This window comes from Phodopus roborovskii, unplaced genomic scaffold (assembly GCF_943737965.1).
Source record: "Phodopus roborovskii unplaced genomic scaffold, PHOROB, whole genome shotgun sequence".
NCBI classification, from domain to species: domain Eukaryota; kingdom Metazoa; phylum Chordata; class Mammalia; order Rodentia; family Cricetidae; genus Phodopus; species Phodopus roborovskii.
In genome coordinates, this window is record NW_026125052.1 from 17664816 (window position 1) to 17683197 (window position 18382).

The 18382-nt window shown below is 56.5% G+C and overlaps 2 protein-coding genes across 3 annotated transcripts; one reads left to right on the forward strand and one right to left on the reverse strand.

The window, feature by feature from the left end:
• Positions 1–186: 186 nt before the first annotated feature.
• On the forward strand, positions 187–10024 carry Fam171a2 (family with sequence similarity 171 member A2). Of its 2 annotated transcripts, none has more exons than XM_051178040.1 (8): positions 187–469; positions 3550–3777; positions 3992–4084; positions 6699–6857; positions 6947–7126; positions 7231–7347; positions 7470–7575; positions 8080–10024. In XM_051178040.1, the coding sequence occupies exons 1-8, from the start codon at positions 352–354 to the stop codon at positions 9527–9529; spliced, it is 2451 nt and encodes an 816-aa protein (XP_051033997.1). In that variant the 5' UTR covers positions 187–351; the 3' UTR covers positions 9530–10024. The 2 variants fall into 2 exon arrangements, with proteins under 2 accessions (XP_051033997.1, XP_051033989.1); XM_051178032.1 differs by having other exon boundaries at positions 188–469; positions 7449–7575.
• Positions 10025–10098: 74 nt separating this feature from the next.
• Positions 10099–16496, reverse strand: Grn (granulin precursor). Its single transcript, XM_051178054.1, has 13 exons — positions 16205–16496; positions 13738–13882; positions 13502–13627; positions 13296–13380; positions 12774–12883; positions 12532–12673; positions 12320–12429; positions 12000–12123; positions 11741–11847; positions 11409–11651; positions 10966–11199; positions 10660–10884; positions 10099–10572 (listed from the first exon to the last, which is right to left on the reverse strand). The coding sequence occupies exons 1-13, from the start codon at positions 16234–16236 to the stop codon at positions 10435–10437; spliced, it is 1821 nt and encodes a 606-aa protein (XP_051034011.1). The 5' UTR covers positions 16237–16496; the 3' UTR covers positions 10099–10434.
• Between the last annotated feature and the right edge of the window lie 1886 nt (positions 16497–18382).

Here is an 18382-nt window from a genome sequence, read left to right on the forward strand (position 1 = left end):
TACACCACATCTCAAGAGCTCACAAGCCCCAACCCGGGGAATCGCCCCCTACTCGCTGCGCTCCGTTGCTGTTTGGAGTCTTGGGTTGCTGGGTGGGGAGCTGCTGGGTGGGCTGCAGGCCGAGCGGGGCCGCGAGGGGGCGGTGCCCGCAGGCCCGCTATGCCGGGCGCCGACTGCAGGGGGCGCTGACGGCCGCTCCGGGCGGAGACAATCGCGCCGAACGGGCGCCGTAGCCGGAGCGGGAGCCCAAGCCCGAGCTGCACAGAGCGGTGCGGAGCTGGGGCTGAGCGGGGCCGGCCGAGCGGGGCCGGGAGGCAGCGATGGACCGCTAAGGCCCGGCCGAGCCCCGCAATGCCGCCGCCGAGTGGCCCCGGCGTCCTCGCGCGGCTGCTGCCGCTGCTGGGGCTGCTGCTCGGCGGCGCCTCCCGGGCTCCCGGCAAGTCTCCACCGGAGCCCCCCAGCCCTCAGGGTGAGTCTCGGCCGCGAGGGGCAGCGATCGTGGGCCTGCGCCCGGGAATCGGCTACCACCGCTGGCCCCCTCTTCATGGTGCTAGTGACTTAGGGTGCATTCTGTTCCTAGGGTGGGGGGAAGGCGACCCGAGATCGGTGCTTCTGGGAGAGAGAATGGGGGACTGTTTGCTGCGGGGGTCTTGGGGAGACACAATGGAGAGGGCGAGGGTCTCCAGGCTCGGCGCCACCGCCTCCTTCGACTTGTTTTTCTCCCTCCTGGTCCGCGAGGCGCTGCAGCCAGAGCTATTGTCTGCGGAAGACACCCGCCCAGGGGCGGGCTGGGGCGGGCGCCCGCTCCGTAGGCCCCCGCGGGTCCCTAGCCGCGACCCAGGCTGGGTGGGGGCGCAGTCATCGGCTGCCACCCTGGGCCGGACGGGGGCTGGGAGCTTAGAGCTGGGCTGCAAGGGGGGGAGGGGGAGTGGGTGAGGCTGTGGGCGGGATTGACTGCTCAAATGGGGTTTTCACCCAGGCGCCTGACAGCTTCCAGCCAGCCCCCCAGGTTTAGAATTTGGGGCGCCTCAAATAAACACTGATCAGCTCTTACTGGAGGGAGAGGCTTCAGTAGGAAGGGGGACTGAGGAAAAGGGATAATTGTGATTCCCAGCTTAAGGCACATGGCAGGGCTGTGGTCGCGGAGCCATGCTGAGCTGGCTGACTGGCTGTAGGCAGTACCAGCTGAGAGGGCAGGTGTCTGGGTCCTTGTCCAGCCCGTCTCTTGCCACCGCTTCCCTCTGCCCGCTTCCAGATCACCCCCTCTTCATTTCACCTCTCTCCCCCAAAGGAGGAGACCCTGACCCTCTTGGAGCCTAACCTGGCTGAGATGGGTGTGTGAGGTGGGGGTAGGGCCGGCCTCTGCGGCGGGAGCCGGAGACCCTGATTCCACAGCTCACTCCTGGGTTCTCTGGGCCTGCACCCCCCCATCCCTGCCTTTCTCTCCCACCTTTCAGGTTCCTGCGCCACCCCCTCCCACTGCTGTCCCTTCCCCTGCCTGTGGCTTCATCCTGAAACAGTGTTCTTCGTTCCTTACACTGCCTACCCCCCCACACACACACCAGAAGCTAGCAGGAAAGGGGGGGGCGGAAGGGTCTGGTTGAGGGAAGTAGGGTCCGGATGAAGGGAGGAGGTCGGATTTCCTCCTGGAATGAGGCTGGGCTAAAGCGGAGAGATGCAGATACCTTATGGAATGTCAGGCTTTGAGAGTAGGGGGAGATTTCCCTGTGCCTCAGTCTCCCCTGATTTCCCTGAGAAGAGGCCCGAGCGTCTTAGGAAGCTCCGCCCACAAAACTCTGCACCCCAGGGGAGGGAGGGCCCAGGGAACTTGCTGGAATAGAGCCAGGATGGGGGCTCTCTCAGGCAGCTGGCTGGGAGCCCAGGCTGTGAGGAAGAGGGAAAGCGCTAGACACCTGCCCCACCTCCCAGCTTGGCACTGATGCTCCTCAGGCCTTACCTGCCCACCTCTGTGTTGTTTACCCAGGCCTCTCCCCTCCCCAGGCCCAAAGGCTTCCCTCAAGTGACAGAATTTCAGACTCCTGAGCCCCCTCTCCCCAGCTGCTCTCTCCAGCTGTTCCTAGCCTAGGATAGGGCTGGGAGCAGTCGGGCCCTTTTAGCTTTCCAGAATTCCTGCTGGGGCAGAAGGCTGCCATTCCTTGGAGAACCGGAGTGGGAGTGGGTGCCCCACCCTGAAGACTCGGACCTAGCCTGGAGAGGGAGGTGGGCTCTGGGAACAGCTGGATGGGATGTCAGGGACAGGCGTGGCATCCTGCATTGGAAGCCTGAGATGAGACACCTGTCACTGTCCATGAAGCGCCTTCTTGAGGTTCTGTGGCTGCCCACACCTCCTCCCCCTTGCCCCTTCTGCTCCCCGCTCTAGACTCCTTCTCTACCCGGGATTTTCACCCAGCACCCAGTGAAGTCCCCGCTTGCCCCCTGCCTTCATCTATGACACTGATTGTGAAGGCAGGAGTGGGGCTTGGTCTAGCGGGAGAAAGCCGCTGGAAGGGTTACATAGCAGAGGCAGCCTGGGGAAATCCATGAGAGTAACCCAAGCCCAGAGCACCTCCTCACTTTCAGGCCCAGTGTGGCCGGACTGCCCTAAGGTGGGGGTCACAGGCAGCCGGGGAATCTAGAAGTCTTATGCTTCCTTCCCAGGCCCCTCCACACTATTTTCCCTTGGGCCTGGGTCTGCTTCCCATGCAGCCCTTCCTCACCAGGGCCTCAGCTCCCTTGCTTGATCTCCTGGGAGGAATGAGGGCGTTACCATGGTGACTGACTGTAGCTGACCAGCCATAGACGTGAGGGGAGGGATCAAGATAGTTGTTTGGGCTTAGGAGCTGGGGCAGATCCCTAAATTTGAAGGGAAACAGATTTTTGGAAAGGATCTGGAGAGAGGGTGAGTGATAGGGATGACCTAAGGCAGCTTAGGCTCTTGATTTTTTTTTTTTTTTCCTTTCTTGAGAACTTAAATGGGATCCAGCTCCCAGCCTCCCTGATCTTGACCTGAAGCTCCTCATTCTCCCCTGCCTCATTCTCTCCCTTTCCTCTCCATGGTCAAGTGGCTAAAAATGTGTATTCTAGAAGTAGACTGCTAGGCTTGGAGCTCAGATTTCTCACTTAACTGAAGTGCAAGAACTTACACTTTCTGAGCCTCAATGTCTTTATCTGCAAAATGGGCTGAGGGCATATTTTAGCAAGTATAGCATTTCCTTGGCTGTGAGGTGTAGTCTCATTTCGGAAACCAGTAAGAATGGTGGGGGGGGGGGTGCTGTTAACTGTAATGATGACATCATTCATCCCAGGCACCGCCTGGGCTCAGAAATGTGAAAGCATGCATGGGCTAGACCTGGTGAAAAGGAAGTAACACACCCTCCCACACGGACCGCTGGCTTGGGCACAGAGCCAGAGAGCGTAGCTCACTGATAGAAGTCCCTGATGATGGCCTGGATTTGATCCCCAGCACTGTGCTGCATTCAGCCCCAAGATCTCTCTCCCCCCAATGTCCCCCCTTCTCACCCTCACTCCCTTCACCCCATCTTCCCACAGAGATCCTGATCAAGGTACAGGTATATGTGAGCGGAGAGCTGGTGCCCCTGGCCCGCGCCTCAGTAGACGTGTTTGGGAACCGCACTCTGCTGGCTGCTGGTACCACCGACTCAGAGGGCGTGGCCACACTACCCCTCAGTTACCGCCTGGGCACTTGGGTATTGGTCACTGCTGCCCGCCCGGGTTTCCTCACCAACTCTGTGCCGTGGCGTGTTGACAAGCTGCCATGTGAGTGGAGGGCAGAGGCAGGTGGAGGGGGTGGAGATGGGACAGCTGACCCACCACCAGCCCCTTCCCAAAATAGTCCTTGGGGGTGGAGGGGGCATCTTCCCAGCAGCTGCTGCCTGGGCTGGGGCATACAGAAGGGGTTGGGGAAGACGAAGCCACTGGGATGCAGATGATGGGTGCATCTTCTAGAGCTGACAGGCCACCTTTCTTGCAGTATACGCATCAGTCAGCCTCTACCTGCTCCCAGAGCGGCCAGCCACCCTCATCCTCTATGAGGATCTTGTGCACATCCTCCTAGGCTCTCCAGGTAAGCTATAACCTGCCGTTCAATCCATAGCTCGGCTCCCTTCCTTGATCTTGACCTGTATGCAGAGACTCTCTGCTTCTTCACACCATAGCTGGTTGTCCTCTGAGCCATACTTTATACATATATAAGATGTGGAAGGATAATACTTACATCACAAATTAAGGTTTAAAAATTGCATCAAATGTGCTAAGAGGAGAAAAAAAAAACAGGTGTTCAATAAACATTTACATTTTACTTGGGGCTTTTTGTGGTTGCTATCCTCCAATTCCCACCTCCCTAGCCTGTTTATCTCCACTGGATCTGCATGTATTTGTCATGCATTTACCTGGTGCCTGACTGTTCCGAGTCCACAGCAGCTGAACACCTACCCAGTGGCCTGGAGCAATCCTCAGTGTCCCTTGTTTTTATGCACAGGGGTGGGGGAGAACAGACCCACAGCCCACTTCATGGTGTTAGGCAGTGGGAAGACAGACAGACACCCCTGCAAATCCTGGGAGAGTTACAGAGCAGGCAGATGGTGACAGTGACGTCCCTCACCTTTGGGGGAAATCTAGTGAGGCTAATACAAGAAGCAGAAGGCCCTGTGGCGCGGGAGTGGAAGGCAGGAAGGCGCACTGAGGCCGCTGGCTGGAGAAGAGCTAGGTGAGCTGGCAGGCGAAGGGGCAGTGAGGGCTCTGTGTACCTCTGGCAAGTACTACAGACCTATACCACAGTGGGCTTTGGAGTAGGAAAGACCCTTCCCCAGTTTAAATTGGTAATGAATCCTTATTGACAAATTGCTAGTTTGCCACCTTCGATTCACTGACCCCATACCAGAGGGGCCTCCAATGCCCTCAGTATTCTAAAATGCCAAACAGTCTTTGTTTCTCCAATGCTTCTGCCCTCCTGTGGCCTCTACAGCTCTCAGTGTGAATTGCAGAGCTCTTCAGAGAACTGGCCATACCCTCCAGAACATAGCAACCACCACCCCCTTGTAGCCCGTGACCACTGGGCCTTTCTCCTGCAAGTCCCAAAAAGCAATCCCACTTTTTTTCTCCCTTACCCTTCAAAACTCCAGAGGGTGGGCTGGGGTCCCAACATTTAGTAGTAAGGGATGGACTTGTGTGGAGGGATGTAGGGGGACAGGGCCAGGCTCCAGGATGGTGGCCCTGTTGCTGAAGTCCTAGTTCTGCATCTATAAAATGGAGTTGATACCTCGGGGGCTGTTAGGCTAATTAAGGGGGTTGCTATACATAGCCTGCTTAGGACAGTATCCAGCATATTTTGAAGCTTAATAAATGTTACCTATGACCACACTGGATTGGAATTCTGTTTCTATGTCTGCTCCTTCAGCCCCAACACACACACACACACACACACACACTATAAGCTAATGTGTGTCTATCTAAATGGAAATGATGTCGGGCTGAAGAGATGGCTCGGTGCTTAAGAGCATTTGTTGCTTTTCTGAGCACTTGGGTCCTATTGGATTCATGGTGCCTCACAAACTCTCTTGTCTCAAGGCATCTGACGCCCTCTTCTGGCCTCTTAGAGCACTACACACAAGTAGTACACATACATACAGACAAAATACTCATACACATAAAAATAAAGGAAAATATTTACTTTTTTTTTTCTGATTGTTCTGAAACTTGTTCTATAGACCAGACTGACCTCAAACTCACAGAGATCCACCTGCCTCTGCCTCCCTCCCCAGTGCTAGGACTAAAGGTGTGTGTCACCACCACCCAGTAGGGAAAAATAATTTAAAAAGATAAAATTCCTCAGTTCCTCAGCCACACTCTTTAGCCACTTTTCTCTTTTTCTTTCTTTCTTTATTTTATTTTATTTTTTAGACAGTAGCTCAGAACTCTGTAGTTCAGTCTGGCCTAAGATTCCTGTTGTACACTCTCAAGTACTGGCCTTACATGTGTGTGCCACCAAGCCAGTCTCACTAGTCATGTGTATCCAATGAGCTGCCCAGCACAGACAAGAAGGTCTTTCAATCATAGCAGAAGGTTCTAGAAGAAGTATAAAAAGCAGCACATACGAAGTACACTATAAGAATGAAGGCAGGGGATTGTCTCAGTCAATTCCATATACCAGGACCTAACTCAACACTCAACAGCTGTCACTCAGCAGATGCTGTTAGCTCAGGACATGACTGTCATTAATGTGTGTGTGCGGGTGTGTGTGTGTGTGATTGAGTGTATTTCTGTGTATTATGTGCATCCAGGAGCCCATGGAGGTCAGAAGAGGGTGTTGGGTCCCTTGGGACCAGAGTTATACGTGGGTTGTGAACTGCCATGTAGGTACTGGGAATAGAACCCAGGGTCTCTGCATGAGAAGTCAACCCTTTTAAGACACTGTGTCTTCTCTTCAGCCCCAAGACCCTCATCACTTTATAGGTTTATAAGGAAACTTAAGAGAAAGTGAGTAACTTGCGGAAGGTTACACTCACCAGACATGGAGGTTTCAGTACCACGTCCCTTTAAGTTAACAGTTCACGGTTACCCATTTCTCTATCATCACCCCGGCCTCTTCAATTGGCCTAACCCAGCGGTTCCCTTTTTTTGGATGTTTGCGTTCTGTTTTGGTCCGGGTCAGGCTCCCATAGTGCCTGCTTTTCATCCAGGTGCCCGCTCCCAGCCCTGGGTACAGTTCCAGCGCAGAGCTGCCCGCCTGCCTGTCAGCTCCACCTACAGCCAGCTTTGGGCTTCACTCACACCCGCCAGCACCCAGCAGGAAATGCGGGCTTTCCCTGCCTTCCTGGGCACGGAGGCCTCCAGCTCAGGTAGGCCAGGTACCGGATGTGGACGTGGACGGGAGACTCCTTCCTTCCCCCAGAGACTTAGCCATTAGTGCCAGTGTCCTTTCCTTTAGGCAATGGTTCCTGGCTGGAGCTGATACCCCTGGCTGCTGTGAGTGTACACCTTCTAACAGGCAATGGGACGGAGGTGCCACTCTCAGGCCCCATTCATCTGTCCCTGCCAGTGCCCTCAGAGCCCCGTGCCTTGGCTGCGGGCACCAGCGTTCCAGCCTGGAGATTTGACCCCAAGAGTGGTAAGTGAAAGGGGCAGAGCCGCAGGTGGTTAGGGAGGAGAGCTAGGGCTTAGGTTAGAGGTAGCAGAGCATTGAGTTTGATGCACTCCTCCGGCCTCTTCCAGGGCTGTGGGTACGAAACGGCACCGGTGTGATTCGGAAGGAAGGCCGACAGCTCTACTGGACTTTTGTCTCCCCACAGCTGGGGTACTGGGTGGCTGCCATGGCCTCCCCTACGTCTGGTGAGATTGGTGGGGCAATGGGCAGTGCTGGGTGGGAAAGCTGGGAGAGCTCAGGCTTTGTGGAAGGCAGGAAGGGCATCCTAAGCCCTTGCCTGGCACAGGGCTGGTTACCATCACCTCAGGCATTCAGGACATCGGCACCTACCACACGATCTTCCTGCTGACCATCCTGGCAGCTCTAGCCCTGCTGGTTCTCATTCTGCTGTGTCTGCTCATCTACTACTGCCGGTGAGTGCTCCTGGGGCCCACCCCCACCTGCTCTCCCAGAACCCCTGTACTGGGGCCTAAAGATTCAGGAAGCGCAATTCTGATCCTCACCGAGCTTCCAGGAAAGAATGGCAGAACAAGAGCTAAGACCCTAGAGGCTGGTGGCTTTGGGAAAGGGGTGACTGATGGCAGGACCTTGACCATTGAGAGACTATTCAGCTGCTCCAACCATACCAACTCTCACTCCCAGGGGGGGCCCAGAGCAAGCACTCCTAGCTCGTTTTCACGCCAAGCGATATCAAGTTTACCTCATGAAGCTGAAAGAACGAAGCTCCTGGATGTGTTATCCTCTTTCTACAAACAGCCTCGAAGCATTACATAGCCCCCCCCCCATCTATCTTGAATGTTCCAGGCATCATCCACTATCCACCCCGCTGCCCTCTTCACCCCTTGTGTGTTGGCAACTGTGGGGGTTAAGGAGACCTTTGCTTTCAGCATTTCTGAGGTCCTGTCTCTGCTTTCCAGGAGACGCTGCTTGAAGCCAAGACAACAGCACCGCAAGCTGCAGCTCTCGGGCCCCTCGGACAACAAACGAGATCAGGCCACGTCGATGTCTCAACTCCATCTCATCTGCGGGGGACCCCTGGAGCCTACATCTTCGGGAGACCCCGAGGCCCCGCCCCCAGGCTCCCTACACTCGGCCTTCTCCAGCTCCCGGGACTTAGCATCCTCCCGAGATGACTTCTTCCGTGCCAAACCGCGTTCCGCCAGCCGTCCCGCCGCCGAGCCTCCTGGTGCTCGCAGCGGCGACGGTGCCGGGCTCAAGGGCGCCCGCTCCATCGAGGGTCCTGGAGGGCTGGAGCCCGGCCTGGACGAGTACCGGAGGGGTCCGGCGGGGGCCGCGGCCTTCCTGCACGAGCCTCCCTCGCCGCCGCCGTCCTTCGATCACTATCTAGGCCACAAGGGGGCGACCGAGAGCAAGACCCCTGACTTTCTGCTGTCGCAGTCGGTGGACCAGCTGGCGCGGCCGCCGTCCCTCAGCCAGCCCGGCCAGCTCATCTTCTGCGGCTCCATCGACCACCTCAAGGACAACGTGTACCGCAACGTCATGCCCACCCTGGTGATCCCCGCACACTACGTACGCCTGGGCGGCGAGGCGGGCGCCGTGGGAGTGGGCGACGAGGCCACCCCTCCGGAAGGCTCTGCCGCCGGCCCCGCGCGCCCTTTCCCTCAACCCGACCCCCAGCGCCCGCTGATGCAGGGCCACGCGGGTGCGGGGGGAGACGGCGGCGGCGGCGGCGAGGGCTGGGGCGGCGGGCGCTCCGCACCGGTCAGCGGCTCGGTCACCATCCCGGTGCTGTTCAACGAGTCCACCATGGCGCAGCTCAACGGCGAGCTGCAGGCTCTCACCGAGAAGAAGCTGCTGGAACTGGGCGTGAAGCCTCACCCGCGCGCCTGGTTCGTGTCCCTGGACGGGCGCTCCAACTCGCAGGTGCGCCACTCCTACATCGACCTTCAGGCGGGCGGCGGCGGCCGTAGCACCGATGCCAGCCTGGACTCAGGTGTCGACGTGCACGAGGCGCGGCCCGCACGTCGCCGGCCCCCGAGAGAGGAACGGGAGCGCGCGCAGCCGCCCGCGCCGCCGCCGCCCGCGCCGCCGCGCCTGGCGCTCAGCGAGGACACGGAGCCCAGCAGCAGCGAGAGCCGCACCGGCCTCTGCTCACCCGAGGACAACTCGCTTACGCCCCTACTGGACGAGGTGGTGGCGCCCGAGGGTCGGGCAGCCACGGTACCCCGGGGCCGGGGCCGCAGCCGTGGGGACAGTTCCCGCAGCAGCGCTAGCGAGCTGCGGCGCGACTCGCTCACCAGCCCGGAGGATGAGCTGGGGGCGGAGGTGGGCGACGAGGCTGGCGACAAGAAGAGCCCTTGGCAGCGGCGAGAGGAGCGGCCGCTAATGGTGTTCAACGTCAAGTAGTGCGGCCCGGGGGTCAGCCACCGCCTCTACCGCCGGTGCGGGTCCCCAGAGCGCTTGCCCCTGGGTGCTGCGGGGTGGGGGGGCACGCGCTCATAGCCAGTAGAAGGGCTCAGGGGCCTGTTGAGCCCACCCGTGGTATGTGCTGGGGGAGTGTCTTGGGAAGGGACCCAGGATCGGCCTCTAAGCAGAGGGAGGTGGGAGGGGCCGGTCCCCCATGGGAGGGGCTGGGAAGGAGGGCTGGGGTGGGGAGCGGTGCCTGTATAAACGTGGCTGTACATAGAAAGATCTATCGTGGGAGAGCAGGAGGGGCAACCCAGCCTCAGCTGCTAGGGTGAGGGCTGGGAAGGGAGGGGCAATCTCTGTGGACCCTAAGGGAGGGGAGGGGTGCTGCTTGGATGTCACAGGGCTGGTGGCTGGGGCTGTCCTGGGGACTAGGGGGTAATGTGATGGTGACGCTCTAGACACAAAAATACAAAGCTGGTGAGGTTAATTAAAGCCGTATGTGTGTGTGTTTCTATGGAGGATGTTGACACTGGAGGACCCCAGAGCACCAAATCAGACACTGCTAAGAAAGTGTACAAACTTTATTGGAGCAAACCCGCGTGCGCGCGCACACACACACACACACACACACAAGCAAGCTCACACAATACCTGTGGATCTGGAAGAGCACCTGGCCATAGGTTCACAGAAATCAGAAGAAATGGCAGCTTGAAATGGGGCTTTTGCCTCAGCCTTCTTTGCACAAAAGAAGGTCTTGGTTTGAGGCCACACCTCCCATGGTGACCGGGTGGCACTCAGAATGGGTGACTCTGGGGGAAGAGGGGCTTTAGGGGGGCCTGAGCGATGGACAACCTCTGAACAGGTTCTCAGGGCTGTGGAGTTCTTTAGTCTTTAGCCCCTCCTTACAGTGCCTGTCTTGGGGCTGGGTGCCTCAAAAACATGTCCCAGCGAGGGGTCTTCTTTCGCAAACACTTGGTCCCCTTGGCTGAACAGTGGAAGCCGATGGGGCAACAGTGACGCCCATCTGTGCAGCAAGTGCCCTGGATGGTCAAGAGAGAGTTAGTACTGGACGAGGTAGAACCCACCCCACAGCGACACTCAGCCCCAGAATCAGGGAGAGCACTGACCTTTAGGTAGGGACAGCAGGCCCAGCCTCCTCGACTATCTCTACAACAGGTCTGGTTATCATGGCAGTAGTGCCCTGCCCCACACTCCACATCACCAAACTTAGAGCCAGGGGCCAGGAGGGCAGAGGCCTGGATGGAAGTCATGTCCTTCTCACAGGTCCTTGCCTTCACATTGCAGGTGTATCCGGTCGGGCAGCAATGCTGCCTGTCTTCACAGCACACAGCCTGGGAGTGGGGGCATGGTATCACTGCTATGCTCTCCCAAAACGCAGCTCCCTTCACCCAGGGCAGTGGGCAGAAACTCACATGGGGTAACTGGCAGCAGGCCCAGCCTCCCTTCAGGCTAGGGCAGCAGGTCTGCCCCACAGGACAGCTGATGTGCTGGTCACAACCGATATCTCCAATTTGGGACAGAGATGTCCGGCGAGCGGGCATCTTCTCCAGGCCAGCCACTATTCTGTCTCCCTCCTGACAGTACCCCTCAGCCATACACGTGAAGCCCTGCGGGCAGCAATGCTGCTGATCTACACAGCAGACAGCCTAAGGGTGAGCAGAGAAGAGTGTTGTATACAGGGACTGTGAAAATCCCTCTCCTGCTTATAGATCCTCCAGCGGGGGACAGATCACAGCACGGGGCACCACCCTGGACTAGGCAGAATGCGGAATAAAGCAAAGGGACTCTTGCCACCCACCTGCCCAGGCCAAGATGCTGTCCCCACCCCTATATTCCTGTCCCCCTACCCTTGTACCTCTGGGATGGGACAACAGCCCCAGTCCCCAGAACTGAGTCTGCAGCACGCATTGTTAGAACAAGTCGTGAGGTCATCACAGGGGACATCACTCTTGAAGACTCGTGGGTCTGGCAGGCTGAGGGGAGCTGTGACCTTCTTCATCCAGGGTACCCAGAGGGCTCCCTGTTCACAGGTTCCTGTCTCTGTGTGACACTGAAACCCTGTTGGGCAGCAGTGTATATGGTCCTCACAGCACACAGCCTAAGGTGGACGGAGAAAGGCCAATAAGCACTGGAGCCAAGCTAGCTGCCTCCTCTGTTTGGACCCGTATGCCCACTGCCCCCAGCTACCTTGGCAAACGGACAGCAGCCCCAGGCCCCGGTGGTAAGGCGGCAGCAAGTGTATCCATCTGGGCAGCTCACCTCCGTGTCACACTTCACCTCCCTCACTTTAGGCACTGGAACCAGATGTTGAAGATGGAGTACGTAGCTATCTCAACCCACAGTGAAGCTCAGGCCAGGCCAGTGTAGAGAGGACACACCTGCCAGGTCCCTCCATGCAGCCATCAACACCCACCCCCACATTCGTTCCAGAAGTCTGCCCCTGTACCTGGGTATGCAGACAGCTTGGTCAGGAGGTCCATGGTGTAGTCCTTGGAGAGGCACTTACTCTGGATCAGGTCACACACAGTGTCCTGGGGACAGCAGTGCAGATGGTCGGAACAGCAGATGGCCTGGGTTGGGACAAATAAGGGACTCTGAATTCAAGTGTCTAGAGAGCATAGGAAGTAAGCCTGGCTGACCAGACATTGGCCCAACCCCCCACTAGGGGGCAGCATGAGCCTTGAAGCTCCCAGCAAATCAGCCCAGTTCCTAGAGTCCCCTTGCAAGGATACATGCAGGCCCAGCTGGCTCCAGCCCTTCACTCACGTTGGGCATTGGACAGCAGCCATACGTCCCAGTGGGTAGCTCACAGCAGGTAGAATCATCAGGGCACTGGGTCTGTGCATCAGGGCACACTACCGAGAAAGGCAAAGCCACTGAAAGAGGAAGGAGGCATGAGGGAGGCTGCCAGGATGGAGGGGAACGTTTTCCCAGCCAAGAGTTAAATGTGGCTTCACCTCCAAGTGCCACCTCCTCACCTGCCCTGTTGGTTTTGGTCCTTTGTGCAGGGAACTTCTTTAACAAGACGTGGGTGCCCAAAGATGTAATGCATCGCGTATGAACCAGGTCACAGGAGGCCCCATGGGGACAGCAGTGTACCCTGTCTTCACAGCAAGAGGCCTGAGAAGAGACAGATGCTCCATAATCCATCTCCATCAGCCCCAGCTCCCGGCTGTGCCCCCCACTACCCACTAGTCACCCCCACCCCCCACATCTGTACCTGGGGCATGGGGCAGCATCCCCAGGAACCATCTATCATAATGCAGCAGGTAGAGGAGTCAGGGCATTCGAACTGGCTTCCGGGGCACTGGACAGCCCCCAGGGCGTTATCTGCAGATGGGAGAGCCCAGGGTTCCACCAGTCAGCAAAAGTCATTCACTGGCAGCATCACTAACGACAGGCCCCGTAGGCCCAGCTTCAGAAGGTCTAAGAGCTGGCACCAGGGCTCAAGGGATCGCCCAGGATCCCAGGCCACCCTCCCCACAAGCTAGCCCCTACTTCAGAGAGGTGACACAGGCACCCAGTGAGAGCGGGTGGGTGTTAAATCACTCCAGTAGGGCCTCTCCATGTCCCGCATCACCTGCAATTCTGCATCCTTGTCTGTCTGTCCCCCTCTACTCTGAGAACCGCCCCTCTGTTCAGAGCAGGACAGGAATCAGGGCCACCCAGGCAGTAGGGCTCCTCAGCATTTCAGGGACCACATGACGCCCATCCACCCCTCCCTCCCCTGGGCCTACAGCACCTGATACTCGGAAGCAGGCTGTGCCATCTGTACTACAGTGAAAGCCCCAGGGGCAGCAGTGGTAGCCATCACCGCAAGATACACCCTGTGGGACACAGAGAAGCCTGTGTGGGCAAGACCCTTTGGCCTGGGACGAGGAGCGTGAAGGAAAGGGGTAAATGCAAATCTTAAGCACACACCCCCCCCCATGCCAACAGCACCCTCACCTTAGGGAAGGCGCAGCAACTGGAAGTCCCTGACACAGTGAGGAGACAAGAGTAGCCAGCAGGACAGTGGTCATGGATCTGACAGGAGCTACTCAGACGATAGCTCATTATCATAGGCAATGTGTCCTGGAAGGAAGCGATGGCATATTCCAGAGGATCTGTGCCAGTCCTCTTCTGGCCAACCCAAGGTAGCCCTTCAAAAGGTCAGGCTGGCAGCCGGGGCGTGAGGCACTTACCAGAAGAGGGTTGCAGCAGCTGTAGCTGCCTCCTCCTGGGTTCACGCAGCAGGCAATAGGGCAGGCCTGACCATCTGGACACTGTGTTCCAGCCACCAGCCCTGCCACTAAGGCCAGCCAGCTCACCAGGATCCACATGGTCTGCCTGCAAATGCCAAGGAAACTTTGGCAGCCATCTTAGGCCTAGGCAACCTCCTATTCTGAGGCCACGGACTTCCCCGTGCCCTGGCCAAGGCACGCAGGCCTTGGATTTATTGAATCTGCTCCACAAGTGAACAGGAAGGCAAGTAGTTGGCTGAGTCAGTGCCCTACCCCGTGTGCATCACACTCACCCCAGCCTGCACACACTGTGGGTATGGATGCTGGTATGAATGTCCTCACACATGGCCTTAACCCTGACACTACAGGTGACTGGACAGCAGCGGCATTCTAACCTTCAGGTAGGCATGTGGCTGTGATTTATAGGATGTGGGCTAACTGGGAGGCAGAGGAGACTTCATCGGCCACAGGAGGATAGCCAGCCCACCGCCCTGCCTGGTGCTAAACTCCCACATGTACTTTTGAAAGCCCTTGGGGAAACAGTTGTCGATCATATGATCATATGGGAAACCAGGGTTTGAGAAAGTTGTGAAAACGGAAGTGCAGTGGCCAGTGGCGTCTGGGCTGCCTTCGCCACAGGCCAACCACTGCCTGCCCACAACTGTCCCCTCCCCACCCAAGGGAAGGGCACACAGAGGCTGGATTAGCCTTGAAGGTAACTTCATAATGAGCCCCCCCAAAGCATCACCAGGACCCTTTTAGACTCCTCAAACATGTCACCTGTTTCTCCCTACTTAGAAATCGAAACTGCAAACCCCCCTACTGCCTCAGCAGGGGGAACTGAGCCTCTTACTTCCCCAATAAGCCTTTCCCCAGCTCAGCTGGCCTCCCAGCAACCCAGAGTGATGCCCCCCCCTGCCCGGGGCAGCAAAAACAGCAATGTTCAAAGACCCTCCAGGGAGCCACTTTGCCATCCCTCACTGTATTTCTCTGCAACAACTATGCAAAGCAGCAATCATATCATTTTCACTTTTCAAATCCTTGCCCAAGTATCAAGTCAGAGAAAACAGACTGCGGATATTGGACTGGGTTCACCTGACATCCCTGGACACTGCCAGAGAATGGAACCTAAATCCCAGAGGCTAGTGTTCCAAACAGAGGGAAGGGGTAGAGCATTTCCCAGGCAGGTTGACCTACACAGCATAGAAACAGGGTGGGTACAGCCAGGTGGTGGTGACACACGCCTTTAATCCCAGCATCCAGAAGCAGATTCAGGCAGATCTCTGAGTTCAAGGCCAGCCAGGGACAAAGAGATCCTGTCCCAATAAACAAATAAATCTGTAAAAGAAAGTGGGTACAGGGACCGTGGAGAATCTGGAAGTGCCACTGATCGGTTGCTGAAGGCCTCAGAAATGGTCCCCTGTCCCTCAATCCATCATCAATATCTGAACACTGGTGGCCACAGGAGGCAAGAAATCCCAACACTGAGACCTCAAAGCTTCCGATAGGCATGAGAGACATGCCTTTGATCCCAGCACTTGGGAGGCTGAGGTGAGAGGATTATAAATTCCAGGCCACAAGGTGAATATGAGGCCAGCCTGGGCTACACAGAGGATCTATCTGTCTGTCGCCATCCCCCCTTCCTTCTCTAGGTTTTCAAGCTTCCTCTCCCCTAACTCAAAGAATACCCCAAAGGTAATTTTCTGGCCAGATTAGAATGGGGTAGGGGAGACCTAATTCCTCTCATTAGGCCACCTCTACATCACTCTGTTGAAACAGCCTGAGAGGACTGAAGGAGTCTTTCAAGGCCCTAGCTTCGAGATCTTCCACTAGGTGGCACCCCCCAACTCCGAGTGTCAAGGGGAGATGAATTTCCCAAAAGGTGAGCCAATCCTGCAGAGGAGCAGGGAAAAGTGGCGGGGAGAGGCGGAAGTTAGCTCTCTCGCCCCCCAATAAAGGAAGTACGGCTGACACAACCCAGGGATTCAGCCACCACACCCAGGTCCTGCTCCAAACCCCTCTGAGCTCTGGGACCAAGGGCGGGAGATCGCCACCCACTGCAAGCCGCCGCGAAGACCACTCGCGGCACCAGAATGAGAAAGCGCCAGTATCTGGAAACAAGAGGTGGGAGGCACAGACAGAGAGTGAAGCTGGCCCAAGAGTGGGGTGGTTCCTGCTGTGGAGAAACGCCTGCAGCTTCCCGACATGCTGGGCAGGGGAGCCTTTTGTTGGGGGTGTCTACAACAACTGCTCCCACTCCTCCCAAATGATAAACCTTCGTTAGTGCATCCGAAACCCCTAGGGGAGTTTCAAGAGGCAGGTCTTCTCTTGTCTCTGAGCTGAGGCTCCAGGGCAGCCTCAGTAGCACAGCAGCCTGGCCAGGCCTCTGGACAGTAGCCGGGGAGTCGTCTGCTACGGGTCCTCCTACCTGCTTCTGGGTCCGCGCTCCCTGGGAGGCATCTGGCGGTCAGCTCCTGGACTAGGGCTCGGCCGCCTGATGGCCCGCCCACCTCAGTTTTCATTAGCCATGGGCCGGGAATCCAGGGCTTCCATTGGTTACTTGTCTATATAGAGGCGGGACTCTCCAAGAATGCTGTGTTTCTTTTCTACTCAATTCACATTCCTCCTCCCTTTCCTCTCTCTCCCCACACCCCATTTCTAGGAATCATGTGACAAGACAATCATATGACACCATAGCCCGCCTCCCCAGGGCAGCGCTTGCTTGTTTGGTTGCTTTCCTCCCACCCCCCCGGGTCCTGGCGGCGCCTGGCGATTTGTTCTAGAGATGGGGCTTCACGTGCCTAAGGCCACCGACAGTTAAGCTGGCTGCCTGCAGGGCGCGCGTTCAAGGTCGTTTACAGGGTAGCGTCCGCTTCTGGATGGGGACATTTGTACATTCACTGTCTTTCCACGCTAGGCAGCCAGGACTCTAAACAAGCTGAAAGATGGTTGTGCGAGTAAAGATAACACAGTCCCCAGGTTTGGGTGGGAGACCTGCATAGACTAAATCGAATAAATGTTCAGGGGCGAATACCAGGCAGGAGATTGGCTCAAGGTGGGGGAAGAAGAGATGTAAATCCACGTTGAGCTAGCCAAGAGACAGCGTCACGCTGAACTGAATCTGGAAGAATTTTAAGAGGCTGGTTAGGCGGGACAGAGATACTCAGGGAGAGGTTAGGAAACACATGGCAAGTACAGCCTCTAGCAAGGGTTGAAAGCCATATTCATGTTAAGGGCTTTGGGCTTGAACTAAGTATGTGGCGTCGGTTGGTAAAAGCGGCTGGTGGCTGTCGAGGTGGAAGAGGCCTCCTAGTTTCAGCTACCCCTACCTTCGAGGAATTGTCATGGTGGGTGAATAGAGAAATTAGCAGTAGAAAAGATTAGCCAGAAACAAGAGCCAGACTGCTGAGTGCCAGAGAGCCTGGGCCAGGCAGAGATGGCTGTTTGGAGACCTGCCAGGAAGAGGGCAGGCCCCAGAAAAGCCCAAGGCTGGGCCTTGGAGAAAGGCAGTGTTTGTGTGGAAGATGGGTCCCCTAGGAGGAGCAAAGAGCTTGACTAGGAGGCTACCAGGGGCATGGGGACAGCCCTACAAATAAATCCAGGACAATGAGAGTCTTGCATGGAGAAGAGCGGCAAAGTTGTGAGATCCCACGGTAGGCTTCTTAGGCTAGAGCTACAGGGACCCCAGGAAGTGAAGAGCAATGTGGAGAATCTAGGGTAACTCTGCAATTCTGTAATTGCTTAACTGCAGCCTTGGCATCATTGCAGCTCTCTGAGTCAGGGTCTCCTGTGTTCAGACCAGCCTCCAACTTTGACATGTGGCTGAGTATGACCCAGAACTTCTCATTCCCCTGCCCCTGCCTTCCAAGCTCTGAGATTGCAAGTGCAGGCAACCATGCTGGTTTGGGGTGTTTTTGTTTGTTTGTTTTTGTTTTTTGTTTGTGTGGGTGGGTGGGTGGATGCTGGGGTTACACCTAGGGCCTCATGTCTGCTAGGCAAATGCTAGCTCCATCCCAGCCCCAGGACTGCCTCATAAGAAAAAAAAAATATGTTGGGGGCAGGGGCTGGTAAACTCAGCAGGTAAAGGCACTTAGCAACAAACCTGACAACCTGAGTTTGATCCTTCTGACTCACATGGTAAAAGAAATGACTCCCAGTCGTCCTGTGACTTCTGCACATATGCCGTAGCATGAGTCTACCCACAGACTTCCATACATACTCACACTCTAAATAATAATGTGAAACAAAATTCTGGGGCTATAGCTTAATTAATGGCAGAGATCTCATCTAGCATGAGATGTTCTGGGTTCAATCTGAAAGCAACAGACAGAGGGACAGAGAAATAGGCTCTCATATATGACAGGACAATGATATTTTGCCGGTTAATTTCTCTCGATGTCCACCTTGGTTGGGGGGGATGTTGTTTTTGTTTGTTTGCTTTTGTTTTTTTGAGACAGGGTTTCGCTGTGTAGCCCTGGTTGTCCTGGAACTCACTCTGTAGACCAGGCTGGCCTTGAATTCACAGAGATCCACCTGCCTCTGCCTCGTAAGTGCTGGGATTAAAGGTGTGTGGCACTGTGCTTGGCTCTACTAATCTTTTGAGGTG